The 27,371-nt window shown below is 45.1% G+C and overlaps 1 protein-coding gene and 1 long non-coding RNA gene across 6 annotated transcripts in view; one reads left to right on the top strand and one right to left on the bottom strand.

The window, feature by feature from the left end:
- Window positions 1-27,371, bottom strand: part of LOC309845745 — a 413,192-nt gene that overhangs the window by 288,899 nt on the left and 96,922 nt on the right. The window lies entirely within an intron of this gene.
- Window positions 1,155-14,629, top strand: SMKR1 (small lysine rich protein 1). 5 transcript variants are annotated; one of them, XM_082694052.1, is made up of 6 exons: window positions 1,155-1,206; window positions 1,620-1,736; window positions 1,865-1,930; window positions 6,414-6,680; window positions 7,045-7,093; window positions 14,133-14,629. In XM_082694052.1, the coding sequence occupies exons 5-6, from the start codon at window positions 7,057-7,059 to the stop codon at window positions 14,324-14,326; spliced, it is 231 nt and encodes a 76-aa protein (XP_082550178.1). In that variant the 5' UTR covers window positions 1,155-1,206; window positions 1,620-1,736; window positions 1,865-1,930; window positions 6,414-6,680; window positions 7,045-7,056; the 3' UTR covers window positions 14,327-14,629. The 5 variants fall into 5 exon arrangements, with proteins under 5 accessions (XP_082550178.1, XP_082550179.1, XP_082550177.1 ...); XM_082694053.1 differs by lacking the exons at window positions 1,155-1,206; window positions 1,620-1,736; window positions 1,865-1,930; window positions 6,414-6,680 and adding an exon at window positions 6,699-6,823; XM_082694051.1 differs by lacking the exons at window positions 1,155-1,206; window positions 1,620-1,736; window positions 1,865-1,930; window positions 6,414-6,680 and adding an exon at window positions 6,705-6,969.

Here is a 27,371-nt window from a genome sequence, read left to right as displayed (position 1 = left end):
TTTCTTTTAGATTGTTGAGAATTTCCATAGCTTTCCGGTGAGCATTTGAAACCACGCATTTCAGTGCTTTATGCTGATATTTTCAGTTGTGACTTTCTTGACCTTTTGTGTCCATAGTTCCTCCAGCTCTTCACCTAACAATATTCTTGGTTATATAAAGGCAGTTCTATAAACGAATGAATGTTTTAATGGTCTCTTTTTGTCCCACAAGTAGTTGTGATGAGTCTGAATTCTTTCTCTCTAGGCCTTCTAGCGATGACCTATATTTGCAATAAAACTAGCTGAGACTAAAAATGCCACTGCAGGTCTGGAATAAAAATGACACTGGCATATACAACCATCAGACTTGTGACCTTGATCTCACAAATGCTATTATTCATGAGCTAATTAACAACCTTAATATTCAGGTTAGGTCAAGTATGAACTTGGCAACTCTTTGGTACTCTGCCAAGGTGCTAAGTGTGTTTAGGGTAATTTGCAGAGGCAAAGAAAGTCCTGCCACTATCTCAGAAATACTGGGCATGACCAATTAACATCTGCTTTACCTGTACTATAATTCCAGGCCAGACTTTTCTGTAAGGCTATGACAAAATGTTTTCTGTAATGAAAATGTTTTACAAAATATTATGGAATTTATAAACAACTTTTGTGGTTTTAGAGCAGCTATAGCTATTCTTACATGTATTTAATACTAATACATATTTTAATGGATATTTTATATGATGCTTTTCAACATGAGAGACATCAAATACATATATAAATACATACATAAAATATATTTTAGAATAAAAATATCTACAACATGATTTTATTATCTATACAATACACAAAACTTTTGTTTGCTTTCTCATTTTTTCTCAACCAAAAAAAAAAAAAAAAAGGAAAAAGAATATAGTGATATTGAAGAAAATTACCTCCTGTATAATCTCACTACTCAACAAGTAAGCTATTTATATGGTGGCAGCTTAACAATATAAGAAAAATGTGTAATCTCTAAAATAGGATAGAACAAGGGGAGAGATCAAAGCTCTATCTATATTGGCAGAGCATTTTGTACAACAACATGGAAAATACTTTTGGAAATGTTGGCATGGGTGAGTCCTATTGGTGATTTTTGAGAAAGCACATGAGTTTTTTTCCCACTAATGTATTTTCAGTGACCTCTGGTATTCCTTCAGAAGTACTGGTATGGAAAGTTTATAGAAGGTAAGTCCTGAGTTTCTTATACTTTCAAATACGTTTTCAGGTGGTTCTAAGTGTTTGGCTATTCTAATGTTAGCCTTAAAATGTTAAATCTCAATATTTGGAGGATTTTTACAGAAATGTATTCTTGAGTTGAAGAGATCAGAGATCATCTAGGACAATCTCCATCCAACACAAGAATTCCTTTAATAAGTATCAGCTACGTATTTATCTAGCCTCTAATCTTTTCACTAACAGAAATATCACTATGTCATAGATTCAGTAGTAATAGTAATAACTGAAATGTCTACAAAAGAATTAGCTACCTCAAAATACAATCGACTTATGGTATTATTTGAGCCAGAAGAAACATGAATACATTCATGGAATCCAAACAACTAACATTAGCTATTGTACTTTCTTCCCCACTATATTAGTTTCCCAGGACTGCTGTAACAGAAACTGGGTGGCTTAAAAGAAGAAAAATTACTCTCTCACAGTTACAGGGGCCAGAAGTCTGAAATCAAGGTGTCAGCAGGACTCCCCCTTCAAAGGTACTAATCATTTCCTTGCCTCTTCTAACTTCTGGTAGCTTCTAGCTTCATGTCACTCCAATTTCTGCTTCTGTCGTCACATTGCTTCCTCCTCTCTCAAAAGCCCCTCTGCCTCTCTCTCTTCTAAGGATACCTCTGATTGAATTTAAGGCCCATCAGGATAATCTTCTTTTCTCAAGATTTTGCCATATAAGGTAAGATTCACTCTTTTGCAATAAGGTAGTATTCACAGTTTTTGAGGATAAGGACCTGGACATATCTTTTGGGAGGCCACAATTCAACCCACTACACCCACTAACACCCATCAGACATGTAGTAGCAAAACTGATTAATTTTCTCTTCCTTTCTATCATTATTAGAGGTGTAAGGCAAGACCTGAAGGAAGTTATTTTTATTTGAAAGATGCTTGCAGGTATTGATGGAGTCAAAGAAGGTTCAAGTAAGGAAAGTTTCAGGTTGGGGTGCCTGGTGGCTCAGCTGGTTAAGCGACTGCCTTCGGCTCAGGTCAGATCCTGGAGTCCCGGGATCGAGTCCCGCATCGGGCTCCCTGCTCTGCAAGGAGTCTGCTTCTCCCTTCCCCATCTCATGCTCTCTGGCTCTCCCAAACAAATAAATAAATAAAATCTTAAAAAAGAAAAAAAAAAAAGAAAGAAAGTTTCAGGCTTAGGTAGAGGATTGGACATAAGGAAGCAAGTGTAAAAGTGAAGACTATATTTAGGTATTTATAGGTATTTTTGTTAAGAAGATACATGTAAAAGAGTCAAGTAATTTTTCAGAGCACACAATGAAAAATGTAACTTCCCACCTTAGATCCCTGTCTCATTCCCCAGAAATAATCACTGTAAATATTTTTCTATTTTTTTATCCTTTCAGAAAATTCCCATGATAACACCTATCTCTTCCCCACCAATATATATTTTTTTAAAATTTATTTGACACAGAGAGACAACGAGAAGGAAAACACAAGCAGGGGGTGAGAGAAAGGGAGAAGCAGGCTTCCTGCCGAGCAGAGAGTCTGACATGGGGCTCGAACCCAGGACCCAGGGATCATGACCTGAGCTGAAGGTAGATGCTTAACGACTAAGCCACTCGATCACCCCCAATATTTTTTTTTCATACATGGGAGCACAACATATTCTGTCCTATTCTTATTTTTATCATATTTATCCCAGAAACCTATTTTTCCATATTAATATTTTCTTGAATAACTATAACTTGAATATATTTAATAATTAAATCATTTTCCCTAACACTGCTTTAAAGTATGTTTCAGTTAAGAAGAAAAGGTATAGGTGGAAAGAATAGTGTGTACGCCCACACATGCATGCATGTGTGTGTGTGTGCTGATGGGGATGAGGTCAAGGGAGATTTACTCAGTTCTCATAGCAATAGGCCAAAGCAATTTGAAATATAATTTCCTACCACCAGCTCTGGACATTCAGACTCCCAGATCCTGTAAATGTAATGAGACTGTGCCTGAGTGGGCTATGGGGAGGTTTTTAGGCTGTTTGCTCCTTTACTAATTAGCCAGATTTAAATTTCAAAAAGCAAGAACTTTAAATTTTTACTTTTGCATATTTTATGGAAAATAACCAAAGTCTTTCTAAGGAACTATAAGAGTACAAAAGTCACCCCATCTCTGCTCAAACACCTTTGGTGACAGTGACTTCCTTACTAAATATGACAATACCATCTGTCCCTTTCCCTCCAAATGGAAACATTAGTTTGAACATTCTGTAACTTTTTGTTCAAATGCTTAATGGAGCTGGCAGGACAAAGATCCTCCATGTGGATGCCTGTGAAAATATGTCTTCATGGTAAAATGTGAGATAGTTTACCCAGAAAGGCCATGCAGCATAATGGCTCAGATTGAGGGTGCTTAACCCAACTTGGTGAGCTACTCTCTGCAGGCTCTGTATCTATTGGCTTTGTGAAGAAGGACATGTTCTTTCCCCTCTCTCTGCCTCAGATTCCCCATCTGTAAAGCAGGTATAATACTTTATCTACCTTCTAGGATTGTAAGGATTAAATGAATCGATGTGCATATAGTATTTAGAATAATGCTTGCTAAATGTGAGCATTGAATCATTATTGATTACTGTTATTCCCCACTCATTCTCTGCCCCCCACCTCCATCAAAGACTACCCCAGCAAGAATAATTAATAGCATTTTAATTCTCTAGACCAGTAATCAGCAAACTGCAGGCCCGGGGCCGAATCTGGCCCACTCACAGGTTTTATACATACAGCCCATGAGCTAAGTAAGAATGGTTTTTATATTCTTAAATAGTTGGGGGAAAAAAATCCATGGAAAAAAAATATTTTATGACACATGAGAATTCTATGAAATTCACATTTCAGTTTCTGTGATAGTTTTATTGGGACACAGCCATGCTCACTGGTTTACATATTGTCTATAAATGCTTTCATTCTACATCAGCAGAGTAGTTGTAAAAGAACACATAAGGCCTGCAAAGCCTAAAATAGTTACTAAGTTTGCCGACCCCTGCTCTAAATAATTTTGTCTCCTGTCCATTCCAGCTGGTCTTTACTGTTCTCCAAAGTTCTCACTGCTGGGGCCCTAGGGGCTGGCCAGAGGAAATTAGCTAAATTATTTTCTCTGTAACTTCCTCTGCAATATTAGAGTTATAAAGGATGGAGTACAGTGCTATACTATTGAACTTAATGAGATATTTTTTAAAAAAAAGGAAGAGAGGGAGGGAGTAGAAAGGAGGAAATCGGAATTTTTAAATGCAACTTCTAAGAAAGATAATGATAGAATATTCTAAGTTTGGATGTTCTAAGAATGCATGCTTCAATTCTGGCAATGTTATTTTTTTAAAGAACAGCACAGTTTGTATTACTATTTATAAAGGAGACATAAGGATGTATATTCATAAACAGATAAAATTAAGTAGTACTATTCTTTTCTTTTTCAAGCTTTTTTTTTTTTTTTTTAGTAATCTTTACACGCAACGTGGGGCTCAAACTCAATGACCCCAAGATCAAGAATGCATGCTCTTCTGACTGAGCCAGCCGGGCTCCCCACCAGTGTAAATTCTAATGTGAATTTGAATATTTAAATTTAACTCAGCTTCCAGTGTACACAAGAAGATTTGTTCAGTTCTTATAGAATAAACAGATCTTAACTCCTAAATATTAAATGATTCTTAAGTGGACTGTTATTTAAGATGCATGCATTGTCAATGACTTTTTTATTCTAACAGCAGCCTGTGCTGTGTTATATAACAAAGTCTGTCTTTTCAGCCCCACCTCAGCAGCCCTCCTCCCCTTCCTGCAGGTCAGTGTGAAGCCTTTCTCTAGTGCAAAGGCTGAAGATCCACTTGGGTCAATGGAAAATAGTGACGCCATTGAAGTTGTTCCAATTGTCACTAGACCAACATGTTCTGCCTGTCTACTGACAAAGTAGCTATCTTGTGCTTTATAGCTTTTTTTTTTCCAGGTTTATTGGGGTATAACTGACAAAACTTTAAGATATTTAAACTGTACATGTGATTATTTGGCACACATATACATTGTGAAAGGATTACCACAATTAACACATTCATCACCTCACTTTTATGTATGAGTGCCGCCTCCTGATGGCGCGGGAGAAGAATGAGGCACAAACAAGTCAGCTGCAAGAGAATGGGCGCTGGGGGTGTGTGTGGGGTGACAGTAGAAAAGTCTGTTACGTATTCCCTCAGACCTTGAACAAACTGGAGAACATAATGGGAACTACCACACTAGTTGTAGGGAAGTAATGATGCCATGTGTGAAAAGTGCTCAGTAAGGTGCTTGACATCAGCGCTCCTCAGTGTTAACTGTTATCTGCAATATGAAATGAACATCTAGTTTAGAATGATGAAAATGTCAAGGGGGAGGATCCGTAAAGGAATTTACAAGGAATACTCGGGCCTGGACTCTTCTTTGGAGAGAGAAGTTAGAGATGACAAAGGGCCAAGAGACTGGGAGAACAGTGTTGCCACTGACAACCAACTGAGCCACTAACAGAGGGAGAGATGCCCTAAGTCCAGAGAATAGTGCAACCTGAAGGCTGGAGCTCAGCTGGAGGCCATTCTTTCTGCTGGGGGCTGTGTCCTCCTGAGAGGTAGTCACTGACATTATCTGATGAGCCATCAGTGAGGAGACATTGAGGCACAATAGCAGAGAGCTAAGGACTGGACTTTGAGATCAGCCAACACTTGAAGTGCAGCAGGAGGCAGACATGACTAAGTGATGCCAGGATAAGCAAGGGGCATAATGCACATATCAGAAGCAAGTGAGGAGACTTAGAGGAGGAGGAGGGGAAGAGGAGAGCAACATTAACTTAGGCTCAGACATCAAGGAGGAGGAAGAAGGGGCCAGGATTGCTAGAATGAAGCGGGTACTTCTACTGAATCATGGCCATTAATCCATTAGCGTCTCTTACACTACTGCTGCATACACAAATGAGTTTTACAAAGGCTGCACACTGTGGAGAACAAAGTAAACATCTATTGGGTTGAACTCACAGGTCAGAAGCAGAACCACCCCTATTGTGTAGCCTTACTTAGAGCCAAAGAACCTTTTTTCAGGCCTTTACTCTCTTGGGGCCTGTACCAGGGTCTATATGAACACTTCCCCCTATTTTTCTCACTTCATCCCTCAAAGGATGCATGTCATTTTCCAAAAAAGGTTCTGGAATCTTCGATGACTTCTTCAAGGTCAGCCAGTGAGTGGCGGGGTTCCTAGGCGGATCCCGCCTACTCCAAGGCCAAGTACCACACCCGCCCGAGCTCCGCCCGGTCCAGGCTCCCAGCGCGAGGCTAAGCTTCCCGTCACTCGCAGCTGTCGCGCGAGGTGAGGTGACCCAGCTAGTGCGGTGAGGCCGGCAGGGGACTGGGGACGGACTGCCCCGCCGGGCCCAACCGCTGGGCGCCTGGCCCCGTGTCCTAGCAACAGGTAAACACCGCGCGGCCCCGCCCCCCGCGGCGCGCGCAGCCCGGCGTTTGTGCGCGCGGCCCCGCGGGCGCCGGCGAGCCCCGCGCCCCCCCAGACTCCGGGGCGTGCTGGCCTTGAGTCACGCGGCTCGTGGCCTCGGTTCGGTGGGTGCCCAGGCTCCGCGCTGCGGCGGCTGGGTGGCTGGCTGCCCCCTAACCCCGCCGGGCTCCCCTGAGCGTCTGGGGCTCCCGCGAAGCGTGGCCAAGTCCCGGGCCTGCGACGGTTCGCGGGCCAGTGCGGAGGCAGCCGGGTAGGCGGCAGGGATGGGCGCGGGGGCGCCGCCCCCAGGCGATGCGGAGAACTGGGTTCTCTCTCTCTATTTCAGGATTGGGAACCCATGCCACACTCACCTGCTCGACTGAGGAATTACCATGGTAATACACGGCTTATTTAAGTATAAGAAGTTCCGAGGTTTGCGCTAAATTAGTTTAATACCGTTCTGCCGCGTCGAGGCACGCTTTACCAAGATTTGTTACCCACACGCCTCGAGATGGGCACCTCCGTCTCCTGTCGTTGTGGGGGGTGTCCAACCTAGAGATCTGACACGGGGTGTAAAGATGGCGGGGGAGAGGGGTTGCCCAGGTGGTCTGCGCGTGCCAAGGGGGAGAGAATCAGGCTGAGTCCTCTTTTTGTGAGTTGGTTTGTTTTCGTTCCTTGGTTCTGTTGAGCCACCTGCATAACTATGTGTGTGGGAACTAAGGAGAGGCGGGTACCGGGGCGTGAAACCCCAGAGTGCCCGCAGGGTCAACAGCGACTGGCCTAGGCACTTCCCTTCTGCTGCCGCTGTCCTGGGTCCTGTGCAGGATTCTCCTCTACGGATTAGAGGCAGAAAATGAGAGCTGTTGAGACCCAGGTTGCAGGTTCTAAGGAGTGATTCTCTCTTCCAACCTTAGCTTAAAGAAAGGCTTTGGAGGAAATCTTTTGTGCAGGGTATTCTTGAATTTTATGCCCAGGAAGGCTTGCAACTTCCTTAAACTTCCATCTCACCTCTTTGGCCCACAGAGCTCCATCTTAGGCTAAACCACTCCCAACTTCAGTGGGAACTGAATCTCTCCACCAGAGAACATCTCCCAACTCCAGATCTTTTAATCACTACCTTCTCTGCACTTTCCAATGGCATGTTCATTCTCCTGGCCTGGAACTCATAAGCACTACTGTTCCTCAGCCTTAATCCAGACTCTTCGATGTGCTACCTACCTCACTACCACCAATGGGTCAAGTCCTGCCCTCCTTACCATCTGCCTGGACTCTGGCCCTATTCCACTACCTCTGTCCAGGGGCTCTCCATCTCTTTTGTCCTCCTCCTCCCCCAGTTTGATGGTTCCAGAATGGCTATGAACTTGTAACCCCCACCCCACGACCTTGGGAATTTCCAGTCTGCTCAACTAGTACCGCTGGGAGCCCAGGGTCACGGGGCCTCAGCCTCTTGAGCTTTATTTACCATATTAACTTCTCTACTTTAAACAAAATGAAACAAAGACACATCCCACGCTAGGCCCACCTTCTTCTTGAAGCCTCCTGCACCCACCCCATCTCAAGATATTGATCTACTTTTTTGCAAGATGGGCCCAGCTCAGAAGTACCCCCTGCTGCTGTATTGCTCCCCAAGCCCCCATGACCTTCTACACCTCGCTTCCAGAGCTTCACATATTTCACCTTGGAGAACCTCACTCCTCATCCCCATTTGTCTCTAGTATAAAAATGTGTTTGGGATGGGATGCCTGGGTGGCTCAATGGATTAAGCACCTGCCTCTGGCTTAGGTCATGGTCTCAAGAGTCCTGGGATCAAGCCCCACATCGGGCTGTCTGCTTAGTGGGGAGCCTTCTTCCCCCTCTCTCTCTGCCTACTTGTGATCTCTCTGTCAAATAAATAAAATCTTAAAAGAAAAAAAAAAGAAAGAAATGTGTTTGGTAAATCTGTGTTCTTCCTTCTTCATATAAAAGCACTAGATAAATATCTCTTGATTTAAATTGTGGCATTCCCCGGGTTACTGTGCATGGTTGGTATTGTCATTTTTGTTCAGAGCCCAGGGAACTGAAGCAAAACGGTTTAATAAAGCCATTTAAGCTAATGGATTCCCACTGACCCTTGGGTAAAAGTTAAACATCTTAGCTTCCAAGGCCTGCAGGCCAGAGCTGCACACTGCCTACCTTCCCAGCCTAAACTCCTCTCACTCTGTGCCCCCGCCATGGTCACTTGGTGTGGCCTCAGCCACAGTGATCTTTTTTGAGAGGTCCCTGCAATTTGGCATGTTCCCTCCAGCCTCAGAGCCTTTGCACAAGCTGTTTGCCTGGGAATTCCCTGCCCCTCAGCCTATAGGAACCCTTCCTTCCTATCCCGAACTAGGCCACTCCCTGTCCAACCTGTGTCATAATGCCAGGTGTCCTGGGCTCTCACTCACAGGAGAGTGAGTAAATCTATGTGTAATTCCTCCCTCATTGGACTGTAAGCCTCATGAAGATGGGAGTCCAGAACTGCAGGTCCTGGTGCTCAGTAGATAATCTGTTAAATATTTATCAAATGAATGAAGGAGGCATCTTAAAATTCAGAAAAGCAGATATCTACCTTTGGTTTCTAAATCCTGGGACTGAATTGCATCTAAGTTGCAATGTATTCACCCAGCAAATATCTTTTCTTATCTACGAACATGCCAGACATTGGTATAGGCCCTAGAAATTAAGTGCTGACCTCACAAACTAACTTCTGGCTAGGAAACAAACAATAAACACATGAACAAAATAGCACGATTGAATAGTGGAGTGTGATTGGGGTTGGAAGCTGGAAGGTGACAGGGCTGAGGGGGTGTTGGGAAACCATTCATACCCCCCAACCTCCACTGCTTGCCTGGAACAGTCCCAATTTATGTTTGTTGAAGTGTCTTGATTTGGACAATAAGTTATGTGGTCACCCCAGTAATAGAATGTAGACGCAGTATCTGCGAGGGTTTTCCAACTTGAGCAGAGCCCCACACAAAGAGAAGTAACCAGTGATTTCCCTGTGAAGGTCTGCAGGAAGAAGTGGGAGCAAGGAGCCACTGAGCGGGTTCGGGAACTAGAAGAGAGGACAGTGTAGCAGGAGCCAGTGGTCTTCATTAAGGAGTTTGGAGATTTTCAAGTCAGGAGCCATGTGTTCTGAGACCGGAAACAGCCAAGAGCCATGGAGTTGTGTTGAACCGACCTAACCTGCTGAGAAACTCCAAAAGTTTTTCACTCACAAAAATTTCTTAACAGATTTATTGAGGTTTAAGTGATGCACAATAAATTGGACATATTTTAATGTACTATTTGATAGGCACGGTATCTGGATGCTCCCATTAAGCCATCACGGCAATCAAGGTGACAAACACGTTGATCACCCCCTGGAAGTCTCCTTGTGCTCCTCTGGACTCAGTCCTTTTCTCTTGCTTCTCTGTGTCTCACTCCCTTCTAAACCTCCCATCTGGGGCAGCTGCTGATCTGCCCTGCTTGTGTGGATTAGTTTGTAGTGTGTAGGAATTTTTATATATACAGCTTGTATAGGTTGTTTTTTTTTTTTTTTTTTTTGGTCTGGCTTCTTTCACTTGTATTATTATTATTTAAAATTTTATTTTTTTAAGTAACCTCCACACCCAGTGTGGGGCTTGAACCCACAACCCAAGAATCCCACACTCCACTGACTGAGCCAGCCCGGCATGTTGTAGCTGTAGCATTCATCAGCAGTCATTTTTATTGCTGAATGGTATTCCAGTGTATGGTTATACCACAGTCTGTTTATTTGTTCACCCACTGATGGACTTTTGGACTGTTTCCAGTTTTTGGCTAGCACAAACTTACTACGAACATCGCCTATACAAGTCTTAGAACAGATACACACCTTAATTGGCTGGATCACATGGTAGGTATGTTTTGTTGTTGTTGTTGTTGTTGTTTTAAAGATTTTATTTATTTATTTGACAGACAGAGATCACAAGTAGCCAGAGAGGCAGGCAGAGAGAGAAAGTGGGGAAGCAGGCTCCCTGCTGAGCAGAGAGCCCGATGCGGGGCTCGATCCCAGGACCCTGAGATCATGACCTGAGCTGAAGGCAGAGGCTTAACTCACTGAGACACCCAGGCGCCCTGGTAGGTATGTTTTTAACCTTTTAAAGAAACTGCCAAACCATTTTCCAGAGTGGCTCTTTCGTTTTAGATTCCCACCAGCAGTGTAAGTGTAAGAGTACCAACACTTGGTAGGTCAGTCTCGTAGGCTGAGCCATTCTAGTGAGTGGGTGCTGGTATCTCATTGTGATTTTAATTGGATTTCCCTAAGGACTTGATGTTGAGTATCTTGTATCTTTTCATGTGCCCGTTGGCCGTTTGTGTATCTTCTCTGGGAAAGTATCTGTTCAAATCTTTGACCATGTTTTATTGTTTTTGTTTGTTTGTTTTCTGTTTTATTACCGTGTCTTGAGAGTCCTTTATCCATTCTGGATATAAGGGCTTTATCAGATATATGATTTACAAATATTTTCTCCCAGTCTGCTTTTCATTTTCTTAACAATACCTTTGGAAGAGCACAAGTTTTTCATTTTGTTGATGAATGTATCAATTTGTTCTTTTATGGACCGTGCTTTGCTGTCAGATCCAAGAACTCTTTGTCTAACCTAAGGTCGTAAAGATTTTCTCCTATATTTTCTTCTAGGACTTTTATACTTTTTGGGTTTGGATTGAGTTTCATCTTTTTGCAAATGGATATGCATTGTTCCAGCCCCATTTTCTGAAAAAAAAATTATTATTGCTGGATTGTTGAGCATGATGGTCAAGAAAGAGTTCTTGAGACATTTTAGGTGCAACTTAGTAAGTTTATCTAAGTAGCACGGGGACAGGACCCATGGGCAGAAATTGCTGCAGATTTGTTGTACAAAGCTGGTGGTTCTATGCTTAGTGCTCAGGAGGGAGGCACGATGTGTGGGGAGTATTAGATCATAAATGTTTTCTTTGAATTTCTACTCATAAGACCACTTTCACAAGATTACTCTGGCGCTTATCATTCAGCTCAGTATGAACTATCAGTGAGAGTTAGGAGCAGTCATGAGACCCTTCAAGGATGTAGCAACCAGTGTGTATTTGATCCTTATCGGAACCATGCAGGCTACAGGTCAGCCTTCTGGGCTGAAGAACATTTTTCTGCTTCTATCCCTCATCAATCATCCTTGCACTTTTGTTGAAAAGCAGTTGTTCCTCTATGTGTGGACCTATTTTTGGACTATTTATTCTGTTCCATTGATCTATTTGTTTGTCTTGACACCAATACCATACTGTCCGGATGCTGTAGCTGTATGATAATTCTTTTTTTAAAAGATTTTATTTATTTATTTGAGAGAGAGAGAATGAGAGAGAGAGAGAGAGCATGAGCCAGGCGGAGGGAGGGCCAGAGGGAGAAGCAGACTCCCTGCTGAGCAGGGAGGCCAATGCAGTACTCCATCCTGGGACCCCAGGATCATGACCTGGGTCGAAGGTAGTCGCTTAACCAAATGAACCACCCAGGTGCCCCCCAATAATTCTTGAAATAAGGTAGCATTCGTCCTTTAACTTTGCTCTTTTCCTTCTTTTTTTTTTTTTTTAAGATTTTATTTATTTATTTGACAGAGAGAGAGAGACAGTGAGAGAGGGAACCCAGGGGGAGTGGGAGAGGGAGAAGCAGGCTCTCTGCCTGGAGAGGAGCCCGAATAGGGCTCAATCCCAGGACCCTGGGATCATGACCTGAGCTGAAGGAAGGCAGTGGCTTAACTAACTGAGCCATCCAGGTGCCCAACTTTGCTCTTTTTCAAAGTCCTTCGCATTTCCCTATGAATTTTAGAGTCGGTTTGCTATTTTCTACAAAAAGATGAGAACCTGGAATAAAAATATTGAACATTTGTGTGAATTTTAGTTAGCAAACTATTTTAGAGATTAAGACACTGTGGGGGGAGCAGTTATTCCAGATAAGTTGTATGGTTGACCTGCAAAAAATTATAAAATCATAAATAAAGCCAAGACCCTCAAATCTTAAGAGCTAATGACAGTGTATGTCCTAATACCCTGAGGGGCTCTTTTATCAGGAGGTATGGTTATTGTATGGGTTTTCATATTGTTGTGGGTTGTTTTTTTTTTTTTTTTTTTTTTGGATTTCCACATGAAAGCCAGGCCACTGTTGCAAGATACCTCTCATCTTCATTCTTGGTTTTGTATCTAGGAGTGTATTGCATTTCACTTAATAAAAATGTATTTTAGTGTTTTTAACACATTGACTATGTTTCTCTTTGATTAGCCTGGGACACTTTTAAAGTGAGATGCTATCAACATGGCATCTAGTTTATATAAATATTTGGCCCTTGCAGGTGTTCTTGATAACTTACACATTCTTCTCCTTTCCCTTGCCTAGAAGAAACCTTTCTTAATAATACACATCCATCTCTTACTTTATGGGTGGGTCATAGGACATAGAGAAGTCAACTCCGCTTTGTGTAGCTCTAGCAAAACTTCAGATAGTTTATTCCCATGTTAGGATGGTGCCCATTCCTTTTCCCAGAAGGCACTGGCCTGGCAGCACAGTCATGGCCAGAGCCAGGGTGATACCGGACTCTGGCGGACGCTAGCTTGCACGGTGACCTTGTGGAGCCTCCACTCTTCCATTTTTAAACAGGCATAATGCCTCTCTCCCTCAAAACACAGCTTGGAGGATTAGTGGTGATAAAGTGATGGGGACAATCACTTATTGTTTCCTTCAAGTCTGACACTATACTAAGTGCCTTGTATTTGTCTCAACCCTCATGACTGCTTAATGAGATAGTAACTGCAACGTATCAAAGGCCAAAATATGTGTCGGCATCTGATTATCTAACGTTTTTAATTAAATTTTTATTATAAAAGTTTCCATACACACAGAAATAGAGTAGTATACTGAATCCCCATGTATCCATTTCTCAGACTCTGAAACTGTCAGGATTTTGCCACATTTGCGTCATCTGTCTTTTGGGGGGAAGAAGGGGAGCTTCAGTATTTTAAAGCAAATTTGAGACCTTCCTGCAGATTTTAGTGTGCATCTCTGAAATGTATACACATTTTCTTCCATGACCCAATGCCATTATCACATCTAACAAAATTAATAATTCCTTGATATTGCCAAATGTCCCTGATTGCCTAAAAATGTCTTTTTGCAGTTTGTTCAAATCAATGCAAACAACGTCCACATGACCATTAGATTAGGTTGGGTTTCTTTTAATCTGGGTGCTTAATACACTTTCATTGAATTAGATCACACGTGACTTCTCACGCCATGCAAAAATGTTTTGCTATTGTTACAGTTTTTTCTCCTCAGGAGTCACTTTTCTTATGTTCAATAGGAAATGCTTGAGATTATTTCAGGGTTATTAAAAACTGACTTATGCCGTGTATGTACTTGTCTTTGAAAGCCAGGTAAAGGGAAACGAGGAAAAGGCCGAGGCAAGTCTGGCGGGAAGAAACCGAAGAAACCAGAAGTGGACATCCTCAGCCCAGCCGCCATGCTGAACCTCTACTACATCGCCCACAACGTTGCCGACTGCCTGCAGCTGCGAGGCTTCCGCTGGCCAGGTGCTCCCAAATCAAAGAAAGGGAAAAACAAGACTTAATAGCATTTCAGAGAGAGCAGAACTTGGGGACAAGAAATCAGGATAACACAACTACTGCAAGCAAAATAGACTTTACTGAAGACAATTTGAGATGCAAGCCAAGTGGGCTTTTCTGTGGTAGTTAGTGATAAAGAAATGCATTTTACTTCCCAGCTAAATTCAGCCAGAGTTAGCCAGTTTGCTTTTTCCTAAGTCAAGGGGGCAAAAAGTCTGAGTAAACATTCCACCGAGTGTGGTGGAATTGAAAGGACTTTAAAAATTATTATAATTCTGGGTCAGAATAAACTTTGTTCTCAAAAGGCAGTTCTAGCCTGCATGTATTTTATTTTGCCTAAACGGGTTTGTTATGTAGAAAAGGCATGCCTGGGGTACCTGGGTAGCTCAGTTGGTTGAGTGCTGGACTCTCCATTTTGGCTCAAGCCTTAATCTCAAGGTGGTGAGTTCAAGCCCCTACCCTGGGCTCCATGGGCTCCATGCTGGGCGTGGAGCCTACTTTGGGGGTGGGGGGAAGACATGGCAAAAAGCACAGGATTTGCTTCTGAACCTTCTCTTGGGCACTATATGCTTTCCCCATCTCTTTCAGGAAAAATAATGACTACTTTGTTTCTAGAATTTTCTTCTCAGCAGTCTGATTCTTGGCTGATTTTAATGAGCCAGGGATGCCAGTGGACATGAGCATCAGTCCTGCTGTGACCTGGGTAGGGCATATAAACAGATGACTCAAAGGAGCTGACAGGGGACCATGTCCCGTTGCCGGGAAAGAGAGCAAATTGGCATACATCTCTCCCCTCTTTCCATTTCACTGGACTCTCCTCCACACTTTTTCTCCATGTTTACATCTTCCTTCCACCTTCGGCAGGCTTCCATTTAAACGTGGCTGAGCCTGAGGTATGAACCTGGTGCTAGAAACTTGCTGTGGGCATTCTGCTGCTCTTCCGTGATCTCCCTAGTCTGTGGGAGACACGTAAGAGATGAAACTGCAGTTCTTTCTCTTCAGTCCAAAAGGCCTAAAAGCCCCAAACGTGAAACTTGGAAGCAAAGACATTTTGAAGTATAAACACCATCTCTAAATCACTTAGCATACAGAACACCTTTTCTGCTCTGTGTTCCTGGCATGCCGCACCACGTTCCCAGCACCGACACCTGCACCGTGGTCTCCAGCCGCAGCTGGGAGCCCGAAGCTGGTTTCTCTAACGCAGCACCTGTCCGGGATGATCAGCTTGCCTGAATTACTTCTAATGATGCCGCAGCTTGCTTCGTGAGGACCTCAAAGGCTCGTGGAGAAAGAAAAAAAAAGAAAGGCTGCAACCAAAGACTCGGAATCTCATAAGCATCAGAGGAGAAAAGGCAATCACGCGAATTCTTGTACTGGAGAAGTGGGGCACTCGCACCGCACGTGAGTTTGTTGGAAATGACGTTCCTGTAGCTGTGCCATCTGTGCGGACTCTGAGACCCTGATTAGTTGCCAAAGGGGCCCTGGCTCACTCAGGTAAAGGTTGGTGCTGCTCTTAACCTGGAGGAGGGCCCTCTTGGTTCTCTGTGGACAGGCTTTGGGAAGGGAACACCCCCGCCACACTGCTAGACACTCCTGGGACCAATGCAAGTGGTTTATGTTTAGGAACACACTAACTCCAGTTCAGCCCTTCTCAAACTTGAGCGTGCTGCACGGTGGCTGGGGTGGGTTGGGGGGGACGGTCAAAGGGCAGAAGGGTGGGGGGGGAAGGCTCACAGCCCCTGCCCCAGCCCGGTGCAGATGCTGGAGGACGCCTGGGGAGGAGCTCTGCTCTAGTTACTGTGGCCTAACCAGGTGCCAGAACGCTTGTTGAGTCTTTCAGCTTGTAGGAGGTCTCATGCACTCCTCAGCCGTGCTTGGTTCCAGAGCTGGTATCTGAGCCCTGATGCTTACTGGAACTCTGAGGGGTGGGATTTGCAGAGCTGTTTCTGATCTTGTCCCCAGCATGGAGATGTCATCCAGGGAGACGTGCCAGGCGGCAGACATTTAAATAAAGGCTAAGGAGATCATCTGGAAGTGGATTTCTTCTCTTGAGTTTGTTAAATGATGAGCAGAAAGGCTAGTCAGTCCTGGAATAGAGGAAGTACTGATCTGATCAGCGGGGGCACGGTTGATACCTAGCAAAGGAGGCTGAAGCATGGGTCCCATCATGACGGAGGGCAGTCTGTTTCCCCTTCGATGGAGTGTTTGCTGTGTTATCATGAAAGAGACACTGCAGACCAAAAATCCACAAAGAACATTACTGGGAAGTTGAGGAAAAAATGAATGTAGGCTTTAAAATAATACCGTATTGATGTGGATTTCTTGGCCATGATAATCTTATTGTGGTTATATGCCAGAACGATCTTATCCTCAGGAGCTGAAGTGTTTTGGGGGAGGGGGAGGGGTGATATATGCAACTTACTTTGAAATGTTTCAGGAAAAAAGTGTGCATGCGTGCATGTATAAAATACATATTTTAACATGTTGCCACATTTGTACTCTCTATGTGAAATACACATACATGCATATATAATATGCTAGAGAACCACAGATTAACATTTTGCCACATTTGCTCACTATGATTACATGTATATAGGAAATATATATGTGTGTATTTACATATGGTACATATATATATATACACTGTGTTTGCACGTGCAAATATGACAAAAGTTTCCTGAATCTAGGTCAGTGGTTCTCCCCAGGGGGCTATTTTACCTCCTAAAGGACATTTGGTGATGTTGGAGATATTTTCGGTTGCCCCAGTCAAGGGGATGCCCCCAGCATCTGTTGGTAGAGGTCAGGGAAAGCTGCTGAAGACCTCACAGTGCTCTGGACAGGCTTCCGCAACAGCAGATTCTCCAGCCCCAAATGTTATGGCATCAAGGTTGAGAACCCCGGTCTACGTAAAGGGTCTGTGTGTTCACTGTACTTTCTTTCAACCTTTCTATAGGATTGAGATTTAAAAAAAAAAAAAAAAAGTATTTGAGAAAAAAAAGGTGAGAGAGAAAAGATGTGTGACAGAAAGGTGAGGAAGTGAAGGAAAAACATAAGCAAATTCTTTCCAAGATCTCGTCTATAAGGGGATGAATCACAGCAAGGGGAGAAGAAAGCACTCCCGTCAACCACACTAACCCTAACCGCCCCCCTCATCCCATGAAGAATTATCCTGGGTGATCATGTTTAGTAATACCTGACCAGTAGTAACACTACTCCCTAAGGCACAGCTGGTTGGACCAGCAGGAGGCTTCTGACCCCTGAAAACTCATCCACTGGCTGCTACAGGGAGCCTGGTCTATTCCAAGACCAGTGGGTCCATCTGAGTCTCCGTCCTATAAAGACCCAGAGGACCAGGCACGTAGGAAGTTGTCACTTGAAGGAAGCATAGAAAGAGACCACGAAAGAGCTGGAGCCTCAGGGGTCCCCAACAAGCTGAAGTTGCAGAAAAGCAGAAACCTATGGTCAGCAGAGCTTGGGCGGCAGAGGAGAGAGGTGCAGAGCCCAGAGGGAGGACATGGTTGTGGCCTGGACCACTTCTCCCCTTCTCCCTTTCCTCAGCTCCTCAGCCTCAGTGGCTGCACCAGACGTGAACAAATGGCTGTAAACCACAAGCTAGGTGAAGAGGACCTCTTCCTTGGGAGACCAGGGAATTTGGGACTAGGGCTCAGATAGATCGGCTGGCCAGGAGTGTAGGTTTAGATGTATTCCAGGCAAGCTCATGGTTGGAACCAGGGGCTGGTCAGTTGTAGAAATAAGAAAGCGGCGCCGAGTCAGGAGCCATGGGGACAATCTCCATTCATGGGACAGAAGGAAGAGGAGGCACTGTCCGAGATAGAGGAGGAGGGCGAGAAGGGTGAGGAAATCTGGAGAAAAGGGGGGTCTGCGGGGCCACATGCTGCACAGATGTCGGGGAGGGTGAGAGAATGGGAACAGGGATCATGGTCTGTTGGATGAGGCTCCTGCGTCGGTCTTCTCTATAAAATAGGGGAGGAACATGAACACGGAAGCTTTGGCTGCTGGTGCACAAACCCAAACCTCCTGTCAGAAGCCAGGTCTGCCCCTGGCCCTGCAGTGCGTTCCTTTTCTCCACACTGGTGGTGGAAGGATGTAGCGAGTGTCTCTGCGTCTCTGTGAGAACCCAGAGATGCCCCAGCTTGAAGCAGGTTCACCGAGGTGGCCAGATGCTCCCAGTGGCTGGCAGCCATGCACACAGCGCCACCTGCTGTTGGCTTTGGGGGCTGCATCATGTTTTGTCCTGTGGGTCAAAGCCAACTTGGGACTGATTTTCTCCTCAGTAGACCTTCCTTACCTTGATAATCCCATATTGGCAGTTGCCATCTAAAAATATGGTATGATCATGTGACCCTTCTGCCTCAAACATTCCCATGGTGACCCACTGCTCTTGGGGTGCGGCGAGATTTCCCACCAAGGTCCCCAAGCACTGATTGGACAGGTAGCTGCATCCTCCCCACCTCCCAGCACATTTTCACCCTCTTCTTTGCATTCCTGTCACTATAGCTACTTTCTGCCTCAGACATTTTGCTCATATTGTTCCCTCTGTGTAGGGCACAATTCTCCCTTTCCCCTGGCTAACTCCCGGCCCCCTTTTAGATCCCAGCTTCGCATCTTCCAAGAGCAGTCTCCCTGACCTAGGGCCAAAGCAGGTCTCATGCCCTATGCACTCTGCAGGACTCCATATGTCTCCATACTCTTATAGTTAAGTGGCTGATTGATTAATGGTTCTCTTCCCTCCTAAAATGTAATGCTCTGATAGCAGGCCTTGCCAGCTTGCCCGTGTTTGAGAGTACAAGCAGGGGAGCAGCAGAGGAAGAGGGAGAAGCAGACTCCCCGCTGAGCAGAGAGCCCGTTGTGGGACTCGATTCCAGGACCCTGAGATCTCGAACTGAGCTGAAGGCAGACGCTTAACTGACCAAGCCACCCAGGTGCCCCTTTTGAAGCTATTTATGCTACAGTAACAATTCCAAAATCTCAGTGGCTTAAAACAAAAAGGTTTATTTATTTTTTTTTAAGATTTTTATTTCTTTATTTGATGGAGATCACAAGTAGGCAAAGAGGCAGGCAGAGAGAGAGAGGAGGAAGCAGGCTCCCTGCTGAGCAAAGAGCCCGATGCAGGGCTTAATCCCAGGACCCTGAGATCATGACCTGAGCTGAAGGCAGAGGCCCAACCCACTTAGCTACCCAGGCGCCCCAAAGGTTTATTTCTTATTAAAGCTCCAGTTCCTGGAGGGCTAACCCAAAGGTTTATTTTTCCCTCAGGCTCCATGTCCACTGAGGGTAGGCTGGGGGCTTGTCCCGTATCACCCTCACTTGGGGGCCTGGGCTCACCAAGCAGCCTGCATTTGGGGTGTTGTAGGTTGCGGCAGAGAGAAGGAAAGAAAGAAATGTAAATTGCACATGGATTCTTGAAGTTCCCACCCAGAAGTGACCGATCACTAACCATTTTACTGGCTAAAACAAGGCACGTGGCCACAGTTAACTTTAAGGGAGTGGGGAAATGCGATGCCACACATGCCACACAGGGGAACCAGAAATATTTGCTGGACAGCGCTAATAAATATCTGAAGCATGCATTGCTTCTGTAATTTAAAAAAAAAAAAAAAAAGGCTCAGAGGAGCACCTGGGTGGCTCAGTGGGTTAAAGCCTCTGCCTTCGGCTCAGGTCATGATCTCAGGGTCCTGGGATCGAGTCCCGCATCGGGCTTCTCTGCTCAGTGGGGATCCTGCTTCCTTCCCCTCCCTCTCTGCCTACTTGTGATCTCTGTCAAATGAATAAATAAAATCTTTTAAAAAAGAAAACAAGAGGGACGCCTGGGTGGCTCAGTTGGTTGGACGACTGCCTTCGGCTCAGGTCATGATCCCAGAATCCTGGGATCGAGTCCTGCATCAGGCTCCCAGCTCCATGGGGAGTCTGCTTCTCCCTCTGACTTTCTCCTCACTCATGCTCTTTCTCACTGTCTCTCTCTCAAATAAATAAATTAAAAAAAAGAAAGAAAGAAAACAAGAAAGGAAACTAAAAAAGGCTGAGAAACAACTGGTAGAGAGAGGCAGCTTCAGGAAGAAATGCACCCTCAGAACGCCACATCTGTGCTCCTGTGTTGTGTTTATTGAGTCACCTGTAGAGGTGACCAAGGGGTCAGGATACCTGAGCAAAGCAGAGGCTTGGTTTGGTTTTGTCTTAATATTTATTTATTTGAGAGAGCATGAGCACAAGCAGGAGAGGGGCAGAGGGGGCAGAGAGGGAGAAAGACTCTCAGGCAGTCTGATACGGGGCCCGATCCCCAAATCCTGAGATCATGACCTGAGCTGAAACCAAGAGTCTGACACTCAACTGACTGAGCCACTCAGGCGCCCCTAAAGCAGAATTTTGTTGTTCTTTTTTAAAAAGAATTTATTTATTTGACAGAGAGATCACAAGTAGGCAGAGAGGCAGGCAGAGAAAGAGGAGGAAACAGGCTCCCTGCTGAGCAGAGAGCCCCAATGGACCCTGAGATCATAGTCTGAGCTGAAGGGAGAGGCTTTAACCCACTGAGCCACCCAGGCAGCCCTAAAGCAGAGTTTTAAGTCTCGAAACTCTTCTTACCTCTGACCACATTTTCTTCTCCCAATTTCTAGAGAAACCATTCAAATAAGATGATGGTTCTTAAATATTTTATTTTGATTGATGTTTAAATTTATCACAATGAAACTCATAATCTGGCAATTACACTAATTACACTACTATTTGTACTGAGACTGTATGCTTCCTGATTTCCTGTGTAAAAAAGAAAGCCCAAGATTTTGTCAGTTGCCAAAAAAAAAAAAACAAAAAAAAACCAGACACCCCAAAACTGAGCTGAACCTTTCCATTTGTTCAAGACAGAAGAACAATGAGAGTCCCATAAAGCATGAGTTCCTGCTCTGCCCTGGCTTCTCAGTGACCTCCCCGAGTCATGGGGCCTTAGCGATGACCCACTCCAGGAACCCTCTCTACAACCTGCTCTCAAAGCAGCATTTAGCCAGAGCTGGTCTCCTGGTGGATCTCACCCGCTCTCCCCTTTTCCCTCCATGGCTACGAAAAGGTCCATTCGCTCTGCCGCATGGCAGCCTTACACACTCTAAGAGACAGTTCTTGGGGAAGACACCTGTTCTGCTCCAGGCCAAACACTCCAGTTCCTTCAACCACTTTTTACTTAACATGACTCCTCTTGGTCCCCCATTCTGGAATCTCCAGTGTGTCCTGTCTCCTCCAGCTAGGATGGGGCACCCACATTTCACATCCAGGGAGGCCCTGACCTCCTGAACTCTAGACATTAGACCATCTCTCCAGTCCAGGCTGACCTGAGGCTTTTGGAATAGATTCTCCATTTAAATAGCTTAAGGCTTGGTGCAGCCATTGTAGAAAAGTTTGGTGATTTCCTCCAAAAGTTAAACATAGAGTTACCCTACGACCCAGCAATCCCACTACTAGGTATATACTCCAAAGAATTGGAAGCAGGGTCCAAACAGATACATGTACACCAGCATTCACAGCAGCCAAAAGGTGGAAGCAACCTAGATGTCCATCAGCAAGTGAGCAGATAAACAAAACGTGGTCTATATAGACGATGGAATATATTCAGCCTGAAAACAAGAACTTTTGACACAGGCTGCAACATGGATGAACCTTGAAAATGTTATGCTACGTGAACTAAGCCACATTCAAAAGGATAAATACTGTATGACACGTGAGTTCTCTCAAACAGGTACATTCATAGGGCTGGAATGCAGACTAGTGGTTGCCATGGGCGAAGGGGAGGGCAGAAAGGGCAGCTGTTGTTTAATGAGTTTCTGTCTGAGATGATGAAAAAATGTAAATGCACAGTGATGGGGGCACCTAGGTGGCTCAGTCGGTTGGGTATCTGACTCTTGATTTTTGGCTCAGGTCATGATCTCAGGGTTGTGAGATCGAGGCCCCATCAGGCTCTGTGCTGGGCATGGAGCCTGCTTGGGACTCTCCTTCTCCCTCTGCCCCCTGCCCCCTCCTCTAAAAATTTTTTTTAAATGGACAGTGATGATGGTTGTACAACGTTGTGAATGTACCTAATGCCACTAAACCAGTTACTTAGAAATGGTTAAAGTGATCCATTTTTTTTGTTGCATATATTTTACCACAGTAAGAAAACACAAAATCAACCAAGGCTCTTTGTTCTCCATCTGGGAGGGAAGGGGACAACTTATACAACAGAAACTTCAAGAAGCTTTATCTCTGCAGTTGGGCAGTGGTGGAGGGTGGGAAGCAGATGAGATCCTCCCTCCCCCAGGGCTCCCTCCCCACCCGGCTCCCTCCCTCTGCACACAGCCTTATTTCTCCTCCTTTTCTTGTGACTCAGAGAAACCAAGGCCTTCTTTCCGGCCTCCTGCACAACTCCACTCGAGGCCCCCGAAGCACACCACATGCCACTGCCCACTTGACCCTCCAACTGCTCGACCTATTTCCCACAGAAAACACTTCATCCCTGGCCTCGCTTGACATTCCTTGGTTCAGAGTCTGTACTTCCTCCCTGCTAATTCACACCTTGAATCTGTTACTCTCTGAACAGCCTCCCCCAGTTACACCAGCCTTGTGTTTTTGCTCCTGGGTGAGGATGTAAAATGTACAATGAGGATGTAAAATTAACAATGAGGCAGAGAAGCTGTCACGGAGAGGTCAGGCTCACAGCAGGCTTGGCACAAGCAGGGGTGCAGGAATCTGAAGACTGGGCAGACTCAGGCCAGCTCATCAGACAGTGCCCTTGGCCAGCGGGTGACCCTCAGACAATAGCTTCTTGGATCTCCTGGTCCCTGGCTTCCGGGGCACCAGTCACCGTTATATGGACCATAGTCACATTTGCCATGCATGGTCACCGGGAGAGCTGTGAACAGCCGTGTCCTCCCATATGGGCACCTGTGGGCTATGGGAGTTGAATCGCCCACTTCCATTTGGTCCCTTCTCTGTCTCCAAGTGTCCTTCAGCCTTGACTTCTTTGGCAGTCTGCTCCCAGATGTGTGCAGCCGGTGGTCTTCTGTAAGACCACTGAGCTCCATCCACACCGCCGAAATCACCCTCCAAGACTCTATCAAAGAGGGCAGCCCGTTCCTGTGTGTGTGTGTGTGTGTGTGTGTGTGTGTGTACATTTTCCTTATCCATTTGTCTACTGATTGAACTGAGGTTGCTTCCATACTTTAGCTATTATAAATAATGCTGCCATAGTCATAGGAGTGTGTATCTCTTTTTGAATTTGTGTTTTCATTTTCTTTGGGTAAATACCCACTAATGAAATTGTTAGATCTTAGGAGATTTCGATTTTTAATTTTTTGAAGAACTTCCAAATTGTTGTCCACGGTGGCTGTACCAATTTATATGCCTACCAAACTGCCTGAGGGTTCCTTTTTCTCCACATCCTCATCAACACTTGTTTTTTCTTATCATTCTGATATTAGCCATTCTTACTGGTGTGAGGTGATATTTCATTGTAGTTTTGGTTTGAATTTCCTGATAAGTGATATTGAGCATCTTTTCAAGTGTCTGTTGGCCATCTTCTTATAAACTAATTTTTTTTAAAAAAGCACTGTCATAGTCTTAGTGAAGGGTAATTTTCAGATGCTGAACTGAATGTTTGTGAAATTATAATCTTTTTAACGTCTGGTTTCACAGCTGTCTGTTAATAGCTGTGTGGTGTTCTATTCAATGGATGTATCATAGTCTACCTGACGATCTGTGACACTGGGAGGTTTATATGGCTGCCAATTTTTGCAGTGATGTGTAATGCTGGGTGAATGCCTTTTTTGTGTATAGATTTGTTTTCTATTATTTTCTTAGAATAAATTCCCATCACTGGGATTATGGGGTCAAAAACTAAAATTCTTTATGGACCACGCTGTTTTCTGGAGGACCAGGAACTGATGGACGGAGCCGCTGGCAATGACTTGATTCTCACCCCTGCACTTGAGCCCAGCTCCCTTCTGCTGGTGAAGGCACAGCAGTACACTAATGCACAGGGACAGAACTCAGGCCGTCATCTGTTAAAACACGGTCCCGGTGCTGCCGTCTCCCTCTCCAGTTTGCACAGATGTACAAAGCCCAATCCCACTGGCCCTGGGTGGATGATGTCTTTGTGAAAGGTAGGTTTACTTAGCTTGGAGGTCAAGTGCTTGGGTTGTGGAGCAAGATGCTGCTGATCAAATCCCAGCTCCACTGGGTAGTTAGGTGTGTGACTTTGGGTCAAGTTGCCTTAATACTCGTGGCTCTGTTTTCTCCTTTGTAAAATGAAAGCTGAGAAGAGAACATATATTGTGAGGATGAAGTGAGGAAGCACACACCGCTCATGCCACCCGGTGCCCAGCCCAGTGCCCAGCCTGTGGCAGATGCACGAACCGGCTCCGCAGTTCTAGCGATCTGACTTTGTAAAGAATGTGGCCTTGACGCAGCCCACTCTTCACACCGTGGGGCTGGCTTCTTCCTACCTTCCAGTCGGTTCCCACACACAAGTCCTCTGAAACGAACTACTTTAAATTCTCAGCCCAGACTTCATTCTGTACATCTGAATGGAAAACTTCAAGTCAAATCAATTAACCAAAAGGACTCTGCAGAGAGTTCTGAAGAAGCAGGTGTTATGTCCTTGAACTCAGAGAGCTTACATATTTCAAACACTCACCTTTGAAAGAGAGAATCAATGCACAGACCTTGGCTCTGGGTCGCAGGGAATGCCTGCTCGGTCAGCACTACCCCGTCACTAGAGGGTCGGACTGGGAAAGTGGAGATGATTACAGTTGTGTGGCAGGCGTGAACAAATATCTCTTCAGTTCTGAAGGAAGGAATATGCATTTAACCTGGGTGGCACAGTCGGTTAAGCAGCCGACTCTTGGTTTGGGCTGAGGTCATGATCTTAGGGTCATGAGATCGAGCCCCAATTGGGGCTCTCATGGTGCACAGAGCCTGCTTAGGATTCTCTCTTTCCCTCTCCCTCTGACCCTCTTCTCTCTCTCAAATAAATTAATCTCTGAAACTAATATAACCACTGAAGAGTAACAAGAGAACTAAGTCTTTTAAAAAAAATACACCTTTTTTTCCCAAAATAAAATCCAGAGAACCAAGTGAAACTAGTGGGTTTCTAGGTCCCATTCCATTGTTAACTATCAGAGCTCCATTGAGGCTGGCCCTGTTGACACAGGGTTTGTTTTGCACACGACACAAAACTGAGCTCCACAAGGTTCGCTGTGTGAAGACATTCCTGTTCTCATGGTAACGGATGGTCCATCAGCACCAAAATATATAAAAGGCAGCGGGCAGCATGAAGATGTTACTACGACAACTGGAATTTAGAGTATACATTTTTAAAGGCGTGTGGGAGGGCTTAATTTCACTTCACTTTCTTCAAGAAAGCCTGGGTAGGATGAGTCAGGCATTTCAGAAAACCGGGGTGCCCTAGGGCCCGGGGTGTGGGCTCACGCAGTGACAGCACTGGCCTGAAGATGGGTGATGACAGTGTTGCCTACAGAATCCTGTGAAATCACCTCAGCAAGACGTTGCTCCATCAGGAGTAGCTGTGGGAGTAGGCAGGATTACGGAGTGAGTATTACAAGAGAACTCTTGATTTTTAGCCTTCATGGAATTTGCAGATAGAGGATGACCAGGAAGGCGAGCCTGGGTGGCTCAGTCAGCTAAACCCTGCCTTTAGCTCAGGTCACGATCTCAAGGTTCTAGGATCAAGCCCTGTGTAGGGCTCCCTGCTCCAGGGAAAACCTGCTTCTTTCTCCTTCTTCCCCTGCTACTACCCCTGCTTGTGCCCCTCCCCCCACCACCCCATCAAATAAATAAATAAAATCTTGAGAAAGAAAAGAGACACCCATGAACAATTCAAATTGTTTTTAAAATGTTTGTATTTGGGGCACCTGGGTAGCTCAGTTGGTTAAGCCTCCGTCTTCAGCTCAGATCATGATCCCAGGGTCCTGGGACAGACCCCCTCATTGGGCTGCCTGCTCAGCAGGGAGTCTGCTTCTCCCTCTCTCTGTCCCTGCCCCCCACCCCGCTTGTGCTTTCTTTCTCTCTTGCCCTCTCTCTCTCAAACAAATAATAAAAAAACAATCTTTTTAAAAATGTCTACATCAGGGCGCCTGGGTGGCTCAGTGGGTTAAGCCGCTGCCTTCGGCTCAGGTCATGATCTCAGGGTCCTGGGATCGAGTCCCGCATCGGGCTCTCTGCTCAGCAGGGAGCCTGCTTCCCCCTCTCTTTCTCTGCCTGCTTCTCTATCTACTTGTGATTTCTCTCTGTCAAATAAATAAATAAATAAATAAAATCTAAAAAAAAAAAATAAAAAATAAAAATAAAAATAAAAATAAAAATGTCTACATCAAAATAAATAAGCAGGGGCGCCTGGGTGGCTCAGTGGGTTGAGCCGCTGCCTTCGGCTCAGGTCATGATCTCAGGGTCCTGGGATCGAGTCCCGCATTGGGCTCTCTGCTCGGTGGGGAGTCTGCTTCCTCCTCTCTCTATCTCTGCCTGCCTCTCTGCCTACTTGTGATCTCTCTCTGTCAAATAAATAACTAAAAGCTTTAAAAAAAATAATAAGCAAATAGTTCATTCTCCACAGTTTGGAATGTACAGGTACTTCTAGGAACTTGAGATGACATTTCGATCTTCCTCTGAGGATGTGAATTTATTTCTCATTCTGGGCCTCACGGAGCTGAAAATAGTCTGTGGCGTGTGAAGGTGAACAGCTCCCGCTTCAGTACTGGGGCTACAGCAGGTCTGCGGACCCTGCCGAGGGGGGCCAGCCCCCCGTGTGTAGCTCCAGAAAGGGTATTTGTGTCCCAGGGCCCTGGTCGCCTGCTTCCAGCTCTTAGTGGCCACCGCCCATCAAGCCTAGCCAGCCCTCCCGGGGTCATGCTGAGTGATTCAGCTCCACCCCACTGTGTCCCCATACACACTCACTCCTCTTGGTCTTGGTGTGTCTCCGCAGTTCACTGGGGATGGCCCAGGTCACATGAAGGTCTAGGTGGAGTCAGGAAATCAGCCTTCTTTTAGTTAGTTCCA

The sequence above is a fragment of the Mustela nivalis genome, assembly GCF_964662115.1.
Source record: "Mustela nivalis genome assembly, chromosome: 12".
Lineage (NCBI taxonomy): Eukaryota > Metazoa > Chordata > Mammalia > Carnivora > Mustelidae > Mustela > Mustela nivalis.
This window is presented reverse-complemented; position numbering and strand designations above follow the sequence as displayed.

Bases quoted from the DNA above. Each gene is read 5' to 3' on its own strand.
- SMKR1 (XM_082694052.1), top strand. From the start codon at position 7,057: ATGCCACACTCACCTGCTCGACTGAGGAATTACCATG. The intron at 7,094-14,132 runs GTAATACACGGC...TTTGAAAGCCAG, and splicing joins TCGACTGAGGAATTACCATG to GTAAAGGGAAACGAGGAAAA.